This window comes from Chinchilla lanigera, unplaced genomic scaffold (genome assembly GCF_000276665.1).
Source record: "Chinchilla lanigera isolate Chin_1 unplaced genomic scaffold, ChiLan1.0 scaffold00145, whole genome shotgun sequence".
NCBI lineage: Eukaryota > Metazoa > Chordata > Mammalia > Rodentia > Chinchillidae > Chinchilla > Chinchilla lanigera.
Window position 1 is genome coordinate 685712 of NW_004955546.1, and position 14102 is coordinate 699813.

Below are 14102 nucleotides of genomic sequence, written 5' to 3' on the forward strand. Positions count from 1 at the left end.
GGCGCGCTGCGCCCGGATGACCTGGCCGCCGCGGCCCAGGAGCAGCTGCTGCCCGGGGACCTGATCCTGGCCGCCCGCCTGAGCGCGCCCCTCGCCCTGCAACTGCCTCCGGTCCTCGTGCTTCTGGGGATCAGCTGCTTGAGCTTCTGGAGCTCCGCGTGGCGGTGACAAGCCTGAGCCCGAGCCCAAGCCCGAGTGGGCGCCCTGAGCAAGGAGCCGTGGACGACGCCCCAGCACGGTACCTGTGTGTGTGCAGGAGACTGCTGCCCCGCACCCTCAGGACACCGGACTACTGCCTAGGGCTTTAGAGCTGCGAGGTGCAGCCTGGGCCCAGTGTGGGGATTAGAGGCATCCGACACCATGCCCAGCTTTATTTTTTGAAAAGTAATTATTTTGAGTTGGGCGTCGTGGTGCACGCTTGTAATCCCAACACTCGAGAGGCTGAGGCAGGAGGATTTCTCAAAGAGTTCGAGGCCAGCCTGGGCCAGCAAGCTGGAGGCTTCCAGAGCCCCTGGCGGCCTGGTCCCCACACTGAGACAGTGTTCCACGCGGTGGGGTGAGGGGTGAATATGACTGAGGTGTTCTGTCCATGTACTGAGTCTCCCAGGGAGTGTAATCACCATGTACTGGCATCATGGATTATTTAACATAGAATTTGTAAACAATAAAATGTAATAAAGTATTGGAAATGTCAATCTGTGCCAAGGTTCTGTGTTCAATTGCTAGTATTGGGAGAGATTTAAAGAAATAAATGCTGCAAAAAAGAAAAGATATAAAATTTCTGAATAAACCAATATCAGTTATGAGAGTCGAAATGTAATTAAAAACTTAACAAAGAAAAGCTCAGGTCCTGATGGGTTTACTGCAGAATTCTATAAGAAATTTAGGCTCGGCGTGGTGGTGCACGCCTGTAATCCCAGCACTTGGGAGGCTGAGGCAGGAGGATCATTGCAAGTTCAAGACCAGCCTGGGCTACAAAGTGAGCTCAAGGCCAGTCTGAACTGCATAGCCAGACCCTGTCTCAAAAAGACCAAAAAAAAAAAAAAAAAAAAAAAGAATTCTGTAAGAAATTTAAAGATTCAATGCCAATACTCTTCAAAGTCTTTAATGAAATTGAAAGGGAACCTATACTCCCTAACTCATTCCTGGAAACAACTATTACCCTGATACCAAAACCAGAGAAAGACCAAAACGAAAAAGAGAACTGTAGGTCAATCTCCCTAGTGAACAGAGAAGCAAATCCTCAGTGAGCTACTAAGAAACACAGTTCAGCAAATCATCAAGAAGATAATACAACATGACCAAATGGGATTCATCCCAGGAATGCAGGGATAGTTCAACATATGCAAATCAATAAATGTAATACACCATATCAACAGATCCAAAGGCAAAAATCACATGATCATCTCAATATATGCAAAGGTCCGGGGATATAGCTCAGTGGCACAAGCACCTGCCCAGCAAGCTCAAGGTCCCAAGTTTGATTCCCGGTACCAAAAAAATAAAACAAAACAAATCAATATATGCAAAAAAAAAAAAAAAAAAGCTTTTGACCAAGTTCAATACTCATTCATGATAAAAACCTACAGAAAATCAGAATAGATGGTCTTTACCTCAATCTGATAAAAGCCATCTACGACACACCAACAGCCAACATCATTGTAAATGAACAACAACTAAAACCTTTCACTCTAAAATCAGGAACAAGACAAGGATGTTCACTATCACCACTCCTACTCAATATAGTTCTGGAAATATTAGCCAGAGCAATTAAGAGAGAGAAATAAAAGGAATAAGGACAGGAAAGGAAGAAGTGAAATTATCAATATAAACAGATGACATGATATTCTACATAAAAGACCCAAAAAATTGTACCAAAAATTTCTCAATTTAAAAATCAAATTCAGCAGTGTAGTAGGATATAAAGTCAACACTCAAAATTCAATAGCATCCCTATATACAAACAACAAACTCACTGAAAAAGTAATCAGGGAAACCACAGCCTTCACAATAGCATCCAAAATAGAAAAAGCTTAGGAATTAATCTAGTGAAAGAAATAAAAGAAATATATATTGAAATTATAGTACGATGAAAAAGGAGATATAAGAATACATAAGAAAATGGAAAGATATCCCTTGCTTATGGAAAGGAAGAACCAACATTGTGAAAATGACCATACACCCAAAACTGTTATACAGATTTAATGAAATCCCAATCAAAATAACATTAACATACCTCACAGAACTAGAGAATCACTCCATAAAACTCATTTGGAACTAGAAGAGATCTAGAACACCACAAGCAATTCTAGGGAACAAAGGGAAGGCTGGGGGCATCACAATCCCTGACTGGAAATTATACTACAAAAGTACTGTGCTAAAAACAGCATAGCCAAGTGTGGTGGTGCACGCCTGTAATCCCAGCACTCAGGAGGCTGAAGCAGGAGGATGGTTGCATGTTCAAAACCAGCCTGGGCTACAAAGTGAGCTCAAGGCCAGCCTGAACTGCATAGCCAGACCCTATCTCAAAAAGACAAAAAACAAAACAAACAAACAAAAAACCAGCATGGTACTGGCAAAAAAACAAAACAAAACAAAAACCAGACCTCAGGATCAGTGGAGCAAATTAGAAGAAAGAGACACAACTCCAAACACACTCAGTCACCTTACCTTTGACAAACCAGCCAAATATGTTCATGAGAAGAAAGATAGCCTCCTTAATAAATGGTGCTGGAAAAACTGGTTCTTTATATGCCAAAGACTAAAACTAGACCAATGTCTATCACCATGCATTAAACTAAAGTCAAAATGAATCAAAGATCTAGATATTAAAACAGAATACTGAATCTACTGGAAGAAAAAGTAGGTAGAAATTTTGAAGACATAGGTATAGGAAGAGACTTCATGAACAAAACCCAAACTGCACAAGGAAATACTTCAAACAATCAACATCCAGGAACTCATCTTATTAAAACAATTTTGCACAACAAAAGAAATCACCAACAGAGTGAAAAGAGAAACAACAGAATGGGGAAAAAAATCTAGCCAACTGTCCCTCACACAAAGGATTTCTATCTAGAACAAATAAAGACTTGAAAAATTCAGGCCCCCAAATTCAAAGCTCCAGTGCAAAAATGGGCACCTGAGGCGAATACACACTTCCCAGATGAAGAAATACAAATGGTAAACAAATATTTGAAAAAATGATCAACTTCAAAGATCATCTGAGATATGCAAACTAAAACATCACTGAGATTCCATCCACCCCAGAAAGAATGGCTATTGTCAAGAAATCAACCAATAACACATGCTAGCAAGGCTTTGGGGAAAAAGAAACCATTCTCCACTGTTGGTGGAATGCAGACTGGTACAATCACTATGAAAATCAGTATGAAAATTCTTCAAAAAGCTAGGATTAAATGTTCCATTTGACCTACCTATTCCCCTTCTGAGCATCTTCCCAGAAGAATTAAAAACATCACACCACAGTGATATATGTGCACCAATATTTATAGCAGCACACTTTGTGATAGCTAAAACCTGGAAACAACCCAGATCCGTGCCAACAAAGGAATGGATAAAAACATCTGATATTGGAGTACTACTCAGCCATAAAGAATGATAAACTTGAGATTTTTACATGTAAATGGGTGCAATTTGAGACCATACCCATTAGTGAAATAAATCTGACTCACATGTGTAGACATCATACTGCCTCCCTGTTAGGAGAAAGTGAAAAACTAAATATGGTCTAAAATGCAGTATATGGTAAAATGGGAAGAAACTGTTAAAAGGGAAAAAAGGAAGGATAGGGAAAAGGGGAAAGGAAGGAAGAGAAAAGAGAGAAAAAATTCAAGTTGGTTAGACTATTAGCATGTCTCAGTTCATAAAAAAAGGAAGGTCTGTGCTTATATAGATTGGAGAAATTTTTATGCCCCTATACTGCACTCTGAATAACTACTTTAAAGACAATAACATGTAATGTATTAATTATTGTTATTTCCTATCATCTTGTTATGAAATTTTCTTTTACCTTTTTTCCATGAAAAAAAAAAATACAATTCCTTAAACCCATGAGATTTGATAAGTCTGGCAGCACAAATCAAGAGTAAGATGTGATTTACCAGTTCTATACGGTGGTAAACTGTTCATTTTATATGCTATGTGAAATTGATTTTTCTATCAAACTTTTAAAGGTAGACTTTCCATAGGTTCAAGAAAAAATATAATATATTAATCTAACATATGATAGAAAGATAAGAAAATGACTTACTGATCTGAAAATGAGTAAATCCTTGGAAATAAAACTGAAAAGCCACAAATCTTAAGGTGACTTAGAAAAGATACAAAAGGTAATAGTAAGGATTGCTCTGCAACAAATTCTTTTTTTTTTTTTAACAAATTCTCGAAGAAATCAAAATGTAAATGGAAAAAGCACAAGATGGTATGTTGATTCTCTACCAGTGATAATGAAATACCTACAAAAACAACAACAAAAAGAGTGATCATCAGAAATATGAGAACATGGACTGGGGACATAGCTCAGCGGCACAGCGCCTACCTGGCAAGCGCAAGGTCCTGAGTTTGATTCCAAGTACCAAAAAAAAAAAAAACCCAAGAAATATGAGAACATGATATACGCAGATGATTTACAGGAGCTCTCATACAGGAAATGGAAAAAGAATGCCTAAAAATGGAACATAAAAGACAGAAAAACATGAAAAGAAGCAATTAAATTTCACTATGAATCTATGAAACTTGTCAAATTAGAAAAGGTCCAGTGTTAATGCTTATGAGAAACAGAAACTATAGCCCATTCGCGGTGGCTGTAGTGTGGATGGTGTATAATAAGATTTTAAATGACACACACACTGTGCACATCAGAGAAGCTCTTGAGCACCATGGGATTGTCTCAAATCGGCTGCAGGGACAGCAAGTAAGACAATGTTCCTTGGTGAATTCATATCAGTGACAGAATTAGACAAGCCTGCTCTCGCATAACTGTGGAAAGGCACATAAAATGTGATAAAATATATGTACATGAGGTTGGGTGTAGCTCAGTGATAGAGCACATGTACAGTGCTCATCAGCATCTAGGTTCTATTACAAGCCATCAAGTATAAGCTAGTAGTGATGAGCGGGAGCACACTGTGGAAAACTACAAACCTACAACAGGTTTCTCAAGCACAACACTAGTAATGTTTGGGGCCAAATTTTCTTTCTAATAAGGGTGATCCTTTTTCTTAAATGACATTGTTAACAGCAATGCCCTCCATCCCCAAGATGCTACTAAATCTATTATGCTCCATGTCATATTTACAAGAAAAACACTGAGACACATTTATACGGTTTTTGATGTGAACGATTGGCATTACCGAAAAACTACTGACTTAGAAGGTGCAAGGGATACACAAGCTCATGAATGACAAAGTATAAGAATGGGCAGAGAACCCAAGACCTGCCAAAGCTCTAGTTCTACACCCCAAAACCAATCTCAGTAACTGTCTACAAAGTACTCTGTCTGTCCTTGCACATGCTCTCCTTGTTCTCACCACCTGCTCTACATCTCAGATGTTGCCAGGGTAAAAACCAGAACAGGCTCTACTGCTTCCTGCTGTATGATGACACCCACAGGGAGATAAAGATAGACTAAAAGGTGCTTTGAACAGAAGTCCTCTGCTTTATCTCAGCTGTGTCATAGGACATTCCCATGGGCATCTCCAGGATAGCAACATGGAAGGTGTGTCCACAGTGTGTGGGCAAGCCAAGAGAACTTAGGGAATTCAGGGATTGCAGTTAATTGGAACTTATGGAACATCTGACAAAGGCCCACAGTCATCTCTTTTTCCACAGGTATATATGTATCCCTGCAAAGGTGAAAGTCTTGAAAGTAACAGTAATGGACAGACATGCCTTCAGCTCTTTAATGCCATGGAAATGGAAGGAGAATTACATGAGTGGGCAAACTGGGACAGAAAGGCATATGTTTACCCAAGGTTAAAATAGCTAGAAAGTTTTCCAAAATCGGCATAATTAGAAGCAGGAATGGAAGCACTTTCCCATCAGCCATGCACATGCTTCATGGCTCGTGTTCCCACTGCTCAGGCCTGTGTTTGGTCAAAGAAAATCATCCTATCTCCTTCTTGTAGTGATGCAAGCTTGAGAGCATGATCTGACTGGGGGCACCTCTCTGATGATGATGATGATAAAATAATGGTAATAATAATAATAATGGTAAAAACAACCAAATCAAAGCAAAGCAAAGAAACAATTGTCAAAATCCAGAGTAGTGTTCCTTTTTCCAAATAGTACTCATATTGTTCTCATTCAGGTGCTCTGGGGAAACTGATTAACACAGCTCTCAAAAAAAGAAACAATCTGATGTTTATTATGTTTTACAGCTGAATTTTTGGAAAGTTAAAGTAGACACACTACTTGAGTTACAAAGGAAAAATATCATGATTAATCCAAAGGAAGTTCAAAAGAAAATATGTTGAAAATGTACAGAATAGGCCTGATCAAGAAAACATTAGTGCTAAGCCTTGGGTCCTTAAACCTGCTCAACACACCCGCTTGATCCATATTTGGTGAAATATATGTAACACAATACAAAACCATAAGAAAATACTAAATATCTCCTGCATGTTATTGAATACAGTGCACTGTAAAGCACTGCTTGTTCACCACTGTTGTCCTGTAGCAGACAGAGGGGTGATTCATTACTGCTGTCCACCATCATGAGCAAGTATTGTACCATATATGGCTAGTGTACAAAAAAATAAAATAAAAAAACTCAAAATAAGCCTTCCACTGAAAAATTTTCCTCTATTCTTCAATATTGGATATTTATCACAGGGCCTAGGGCATGGTAAATGAGTTACTGTTCAGTGGAGATAAATCACAGAATTTATATTTCATACTGGAACAGGATCTTGCTCAATTGTCCAGGCTGGGAGCTGTAACGCTCCTGTCTCAGTCTCCCAAGTGCTTAAGAGTAAAGGGGTGAACCACCACGTATCACTGATTTTCCTTTAGCCAAGCACTGAAATCTCTGTAAACCATGATCAATAAAGAACTCCAATCTTAAACTGACATAATGGCACATGCATGTCATTCCAACAGTCAATAAGGTAAAAAACAAAAAACTATCAAAAGATCACACTACCCTAGGCAACTTAGTAAGACATTATCTCAAAATTAAAAATTTTGCGATACACAGCTCAGACAAAATTTCCAGAATTCAATTTCTCTACAACGAAAACATCAAGCACACCTTGAAATCTTCCATGTCCAGGGAAACTCCTTTCATTTTTTTTTTCAATGATAGAATCCACACAACTTTTAAACGTACACCAAGGCCAGACAGTTTCTTAATTTTTTTTGCTGTTTTGTTTTTTTTCCCCGGTACCAGGAATCGCACTCATGACCTTGCGCTTGCCAGGCAGGTGCTGTGCCGCTGAGCTAAATCCCCAGCCCCAGTTTCCTAATTTTTGAGTTTTCTTCCAAATGATAACATGAACTGATCAGTGATAACAGAAGACATATTTATCTATTACTAAGTTCTATTCCTTTATTCAAGGCTGTGACTTTTGGCCAACTCTGAGAGGAAGCAAGCACACAGTCTTTCCTTTGTGCTTACCCTAAGAACAATCTAATTTTCTGAGGAGATATTCTATGTTGTAATTCCTACTATCGGCACCCTTCATCATGCCAGTCTAATCCACATCCTGTCCTCTCTCCTTTGATACATCCTAAGCAGAAAACCCTTAATGCCTAATCGTGGATATCCATGCACAACTTCTATTTGAGGCTTCTCCTTACACCAGTACTTGTTTTAAAGTCTAGCTAGGAGAGAATTTCAATATTTAAACAATGACTACGATCAGGCTGAGCTTTACAGGTATTAATTCAGAGAAGACACCCCTGTTCCTTTTCACTCATATAGCTATCACATGTATATATCCATGCAAATGCCCAAATTCAGGCATTTTTCAGAGAGGTTTTAACAGGCAGCTGATTCTGGAAATTATCCTTATTTAGCAAGTACACTTCACCCGGCCCTTACTAATACTTTATCATCTGCTCCATTTTTCTCAGAATTCTAAACGCTTTGGCAGTTCCCATTTACTTAGTTTAATTGTGAATGTCACCTAACTAATAAAGATTATAATTTTTTTTGCATTTCTCTGTATAGAACCCAGGAGTTCACTGGGTGTTTGGTAAGTGCTCCACCACTGAGGCACATCACCCAACCTCTGAATTCTCAGGACCTTTGTGAACAACTATCATCAATTTGGAAACATGAGGACATACTTGAAATTTAGGAGATGACAATAAATTTAAAAAGCAGAAGTGTGAGGACTAGAGTTGGGGCTAACAGGCCCTGCATTACAGATATTAACAAAGTTCAAATCCTTCAGATCTGCTGCTGCTTGCAGGAATGAGAACAGGGAGCTAGGTCACTACAGCAGCACCCAGCTCCAAAACACATCTGTGTTCTGGTCTCCCCAAGTTCCCTTCTCCGCCCAGACTGATGCAGGTGCAAGGGCAGTAAGGCGTTTCAAAGAGGCACTGTGGGCTGGTGGTGTCACAGTGCGCACAGGGTTCTGTGGCCCAGATCTACACTTGCCCCAGCAAGGGAGGAAAAGGGAAAGAGGTTGACTCACTGCCAGTCCTGGAGGACCTCAGTGTCGGAAGAATAACACAGAGGCTCTATCCACCATAGCTGGTTCTGATCACTTCTAACTGGCCTCGCCCGATTCCACCCCATTTTAAGGCTCCCATCCCACAACGTCACCATTGTGTGGCTTGAGCGTCTCCCAGGTTCTTTCTTAAACAAGCCACAGCGAATAGAAGCCACAAAACGCGATCTAGCAAGCATTCAGCTCTCAGTATTAGCATCAGGACACGCAATTGACGCCATGACACCGGAAAAGACCTCCTGTCTCAGCCCACCTGATTGGACAGTTTATATAACCCGCCCTTCATCACTGATAGGCTCCTGTTCTATTGCCCTGCCCCTGAGCGAAAAATAAACACAGAAACAAACCCCTACCTACAAGAGTGGATCTCAGGGGAAAGATCGTACTGCAGAGACTTCTAGATGAAGTTGTCTTTTACAAAGTTGACCTCACCTTCCCTGAGGAATACTTGCATTAAAGGGCTTTACATGGGACTTTTCATTGTTGCTTGGGTTTTCTTAAAGGACTCAGTGGGCTCTCCCTGTAAAGGGTTGCAAATGTGTACAGAAGGTTTCAGGTTCAATATTCTAGGGAAGAATGAACCTCCTGATGTCTGAAAAAATGCTGAGCACAGACCAGGCCAGAACACAATGGAAAAGAGGGCAGGCTGTTTGAGAGGTCGATATTTTGGAGTGATGCAACAGGTTTCGTTGTCAAGATTTTCACACATGTCTCTCTTTATCAATTCATTTTCAGCATAGAAAAATTAATATATATCCACCAAATGAGCACAGTTACTGTGTAACTGTAGAAATTAAAGTTAAATGATAGTAACAGTCTGCAAAAGAGTAAAGAGAAAAGCAAAGCAAACGTCAACTCTCCCAGACAAGGTTACTACTCATCCAGGGTCATAAAAGACCTGAATTCTGAAAGTAAGCATTTGCCAAGCATGAGGATCACAGTGCTTGCTGAAATTGAGCCACGTTCCTCACCCAATCAGTCATTTCCTTGTGATGAGGCAAGGACACCTAAGGACTTCAAACTTTAAGCTCTTCCTGCCCTATAATTCCCTCCTCAAACATTCAAACTCTGCCTCTTCATAACTTTAATATGTCTAGAAAGAATATATTGCCTGGAGCAATGTGATACACTTGTTTACAACTTGTTTGAGAGATATGTAGGCTATTAGGAAAGTACACTTCTAGGTGTGTCGGGTGGTGTCATGTGAGTTTGACCTGATGGACCAAATCTGGTCCCTCAGTCCTTCCTCTCAGGCACCTTCCCTGCTGTCTGGCTTTTTAATCTCATAAATAAGTTATGTTTTCTTATTCACTTCTATGTGCCCACATATTTCTGCATTGGAATCTGTCAAACCCAGAGTGCAGCCTCTGAAACAAGGAGACAACATAAATGTATTTTTAAAAAATTCTGTATGTTAGATATTTTGCACCTGTAACTAAGTAAATAAATACCAACTACAATTCAGCTAGGTGTATGTCTTAAATAAACTTCCAAATGCATCAATTTATTCTTCAACTAATTATATAAATGAATTTTTACTATGACTGCTCTTCACAGTTTTTTACATATTTTAGTCTGACCCCAGCAATTCTTCACATATCAAAACCTTTTCTTTCCTCCACAAGCCATTCTCCTCCATGCAGGCCAAACTATCTCAGTGAAAACAGGTATTTGGTGATGAATTCATGCTTAAAACAAATCCACTGCAAGAGACAACAAAACTCTTGTTACATGGTTTTTAGTAATTGGATGGGTTGCCTCCTGTATTAGCTACCACTTTCACTTGTAAGTGTTGACTTAGAAGAACTCCTGAAGATTACTCACAATGATGTGAAGAGGTGTATAGCAATGCTTTTTGGGAAAAGCCCTCTAATAACCTTGAAAATGTTGATACAAGGTAATACGACACTTCCATCTACAGGTACCCATAAATGTACATGCTGCTTTTTGTATCTGAAAATCAACTTTCCATATAATTGCATGAGTCACAAGTGCACATCATTCAGGTCTCATTCAAACACTGCCACTTTCAGAAGGCTTCTCTCACTCCCTGATATACTCTTTCAACATTACTGAACACCGATGGACCTCTGGCATAGCCTCATCACACTTTATTCTGAACAGCCATGCTTAATACAGGTGAATTTGTCAACCTGAGCCATGAGAAGCTGAGGAAAGAGAAGAGCTTTGTCCTTGGTCAGTGTTGTTTCTCAGCATGTATAATATCTTCATTCCAAATGAGAACAAAACTCATAGTGGTACTAATAAGGAAAAATTAAAAGTACAAGATGCTGTGAAAACATGAGAAAAGACAGTGTGAAACTCACTAGCTCAATGAAAGAGGTAACATTTTACCTGCAGTAGTTTAAATAACACAAAGGTGTTGCCCAGAGAATGTTAAAATAGTGTTGATGTCAGAAAATGTAGTTTGAAGTAAAGGCATTGGGTGTGCTGAGCATATGGAGGTGGCATAGGCAAACACTGAGTGTAGACCACAAAGCGTGGTGGAGGCGCTGAGAAATTTATCCCTCTTGTGCCTGTAGAAGTCTGGTAAGATGTTTCAGCACCACTCAAGTTCAAGCACCGTCTAGGTGGAATATATGGGTTCCTTTTGTTTTGTTTTGTTTTTGTTTTATTTTGTTTTTTGTCTTTTTGAGACAGGGTCTTGCTATGCAGTACAGGCTGGCTTTGAGCTCACTTTGTAGCCCAGGCTGGCCTTGAACTTGCAATGGTCCTCCTGCCTCAGCCTCCTGAGTGCTGGGATTACAGGTGTGCACCATCATGTCCAACTCCTATATGTGCTATCTTTACTTGAGTTTCCTTATGTTTCACACAGGTGTATACTGCTGTGCTAATGGATTTTTAACAAAAAAATGTACTGATGCATATTTCCTCACATCAACAAAATGTGTCAAAGACCTGAGAGAGTTGAAAATTATTTCTCAATATACAAGGACTGTCTGTGAATGCACCCTTTATTGATAATTCGGGTACAGAGACCAGACAGTACCAGCTCCAAAGGCTCAGGTTCAGGTAACAGGCAGCATCATGAAGGCTCCTAGCTCACCTACTTCTTATTCATGCAATACAAAATGTAAGGACTTGATACTGGTGGAGAATCTATACACAATCTTCAAACCAAGCTATTGTTTTCCCTGGGTTTCTGTCTGTATGAAAAGAGATATGTAACATCAGGTGAAGAAAGAAGTTCTCCATGACTCAAGAGTGAGACAATTTATCATTTCTGATCCACTGTAGAGTTTTTGAGAAAATAGATTTAATAAGGAACATATATTTATAGCATTATTTTATAATACTTACTCAAAAAGTCAAATGCAGAAGAGTGTGGGAGATGCTTCCATATACTAGAGACCCAAAGAACCTAAATAAGGCCCTGGATCCCATGGCAATATTCTGCAGGAGTCCCACTGAAGTCCTAGAGCCTATGGCAATGTCCTCCACGAATGTAGCTGGCAGCCTAAAGGCCATGACAATGGCTCATGCAAGTCTGTACCAAGGATCTGCACTGGGAAAGCCCAAAGGTCAGTCATAAAAGCTAGAATATATGTGCCAGTGGGGTGAAGCATCTTAGCTGTCAATAGTAGAAGGGCCACAGATGTGAAAATGTCCCATCCACTCTCATGGGTTAGTTTCATTTTTGACAAAGGAGGAGATCATTGAAGACAGAACTACACTAATGAGTGAAGTGTTAGGTATAGGTGTTATTTCAGTAATGTGTAAGTCACTAATAGAGTGAATTGGTAGTGGTGAGTTATAAGATATGAATGAAGAGTCATGACCATTTTGAAGCCAATGTCCACTTTTGTAAATAAAGTGCACTTGAAAATATATTGCACTGGACTGTGTGAGGTTGAAACTTGCCAACACACTGTGCAGGTTCCATGCATTTCCTCTGCTGACCACTTGAGCTGCCTCTTAAATATTCTTTCTCTATCTTATATGTCATTTTATTGTCCATGGTTCAGGGGTTATACCTCCTTAAGGAAAAGTAGGTATTGATAGAATCAAAAATCATTTCATAAGCATGGAAATATTGCTTAGTATGTCATTTAATTTTTAATATATCCTTTGTTGAATCTCCAATTTAAAGGCTATCCACCTTGTCTTTTGTTTATGAAAAATTTTGACAGTTTCAGTTAAGGACATCTACATTAAATTTCTAAAATCTAATTGCAACACTTTCTTAAGTTTCTATCTTCCAAATACTTGTAAGTTTAGCCTATATATGAACACATAAATCATTGTGGAAGACAATAAGCCATATGGCGTCTATAACACAGTGTAACACATGGTATACACTCATATAATATTTCTTGTAGTATAAATGTCTGAGTTTCCCCAAACCTCACATATTGAAACTTACTTTCCAGTGTGATGGTACGAGGAGGTTAGATAAGGCCTTTGCAAACTACTGCGATCACTCCGTCCCAAATCTCAATACTGACGTGTATTCACTCATAAAGTTGACCAAACATAACTTGTCCACCCCTCCTGCCATTAGAGAACTCATCAGGAACTCATCTTTTAAAAATGTCTCAGTACAGGGGCTGGGGATTTAGCTCAGCGGCAAAAGCGCCTGCCTGGCAAGTGCAAGGTCATGAGTTCGGTTCCCGGTTCCAGAGAAAAACCAAAAACAAAAAAACAAAAACAAACAAACAAAAAAAATGTCTCAGTACATATGTAATTTGCAAACGCATTGATCATGGAGTTCCCAGCATTCCCAACTATGATAATAATTATTTCATAAAGTGAATGGATTTGTAATTCCATTTAGGGCATCTACCATGCACAAAGGCAATGGCTATGAATATTTTTGTGAATGGTTTACCACCAGTAATGGTAACAGATAAATAGCAAAAGACTATTTTTTAATTTTTTAAGTCAAAATGAAGGATGTACTCATTCTTGCATGGAGTGTGCCAATTTTGTCTCCTCAGTAATTCACTGAACATCCAATGGAAGTTCATGTAATGGACTGCTGCTTCACTCAGTCAGCGTCAACGCAGTTATTTTAATCCTAAGATAAAAATAAATCTTCACATAAATTTCAAAACAGTAGAAACTAGCAAAATATAGATAGGGTCCTAGAGGCCTATAGGCAACTTTAAGTAATATAATAGAAACCTCTGCTAATAAATTTTTCTAGAAGTTGGCAAAAAATATGCAATAAGTCTGAAGAAAATTGTTCAAGTGGCCAATAATGCAGAAATTTTTCTAAAGAATTTTATAGCAACTTTCTATTATAGATGAGAGGATCTAATGCATGGCAATGTCTAGTTCTTACCAAATTATACCCTCAAACCAATTATTAAACATTTCCAATGACTTATGCATAAAACTTAAATATCGTTCAGAAATATAACCACCACAGCCAGGCGC

The 14102-nt window shown here is 39.2% G+C and overlaps 1 protein-coding gene across 3 annotated transcripts in view; it reads right to left on the reverse strand.

Moving 5' to 3' along the window:
* The window catches only part of LOC102028237 (zinc finger protein 709-like), a 26012-nt gene extending 17088 nt beyond the window's left edge, over positions 1-8924 (reverse strand). The window contains exon 1 of one of the 3 annotated variants that reach the window (XM_005411753.1): positions 8798-8924. In XM_005411753.1, the coding sequence (XP_005411810.1) occupies positions 8798-8881 (84 nt within the window). In that variant the 5' untranslated portion in view covers positions 8882-8924. Of the gene's footprint in view, positions 1-2236; positions 2253-8666; positions 8778-8797 lie in introns of those variants that run through there. The other 2 variants (XM_013508422.1, XM_013508423.1) reach the window with 2 other exon arrangements.
* Between the last annotated feature and the right edge of the window lie 5178 nt (positions 8925-14102).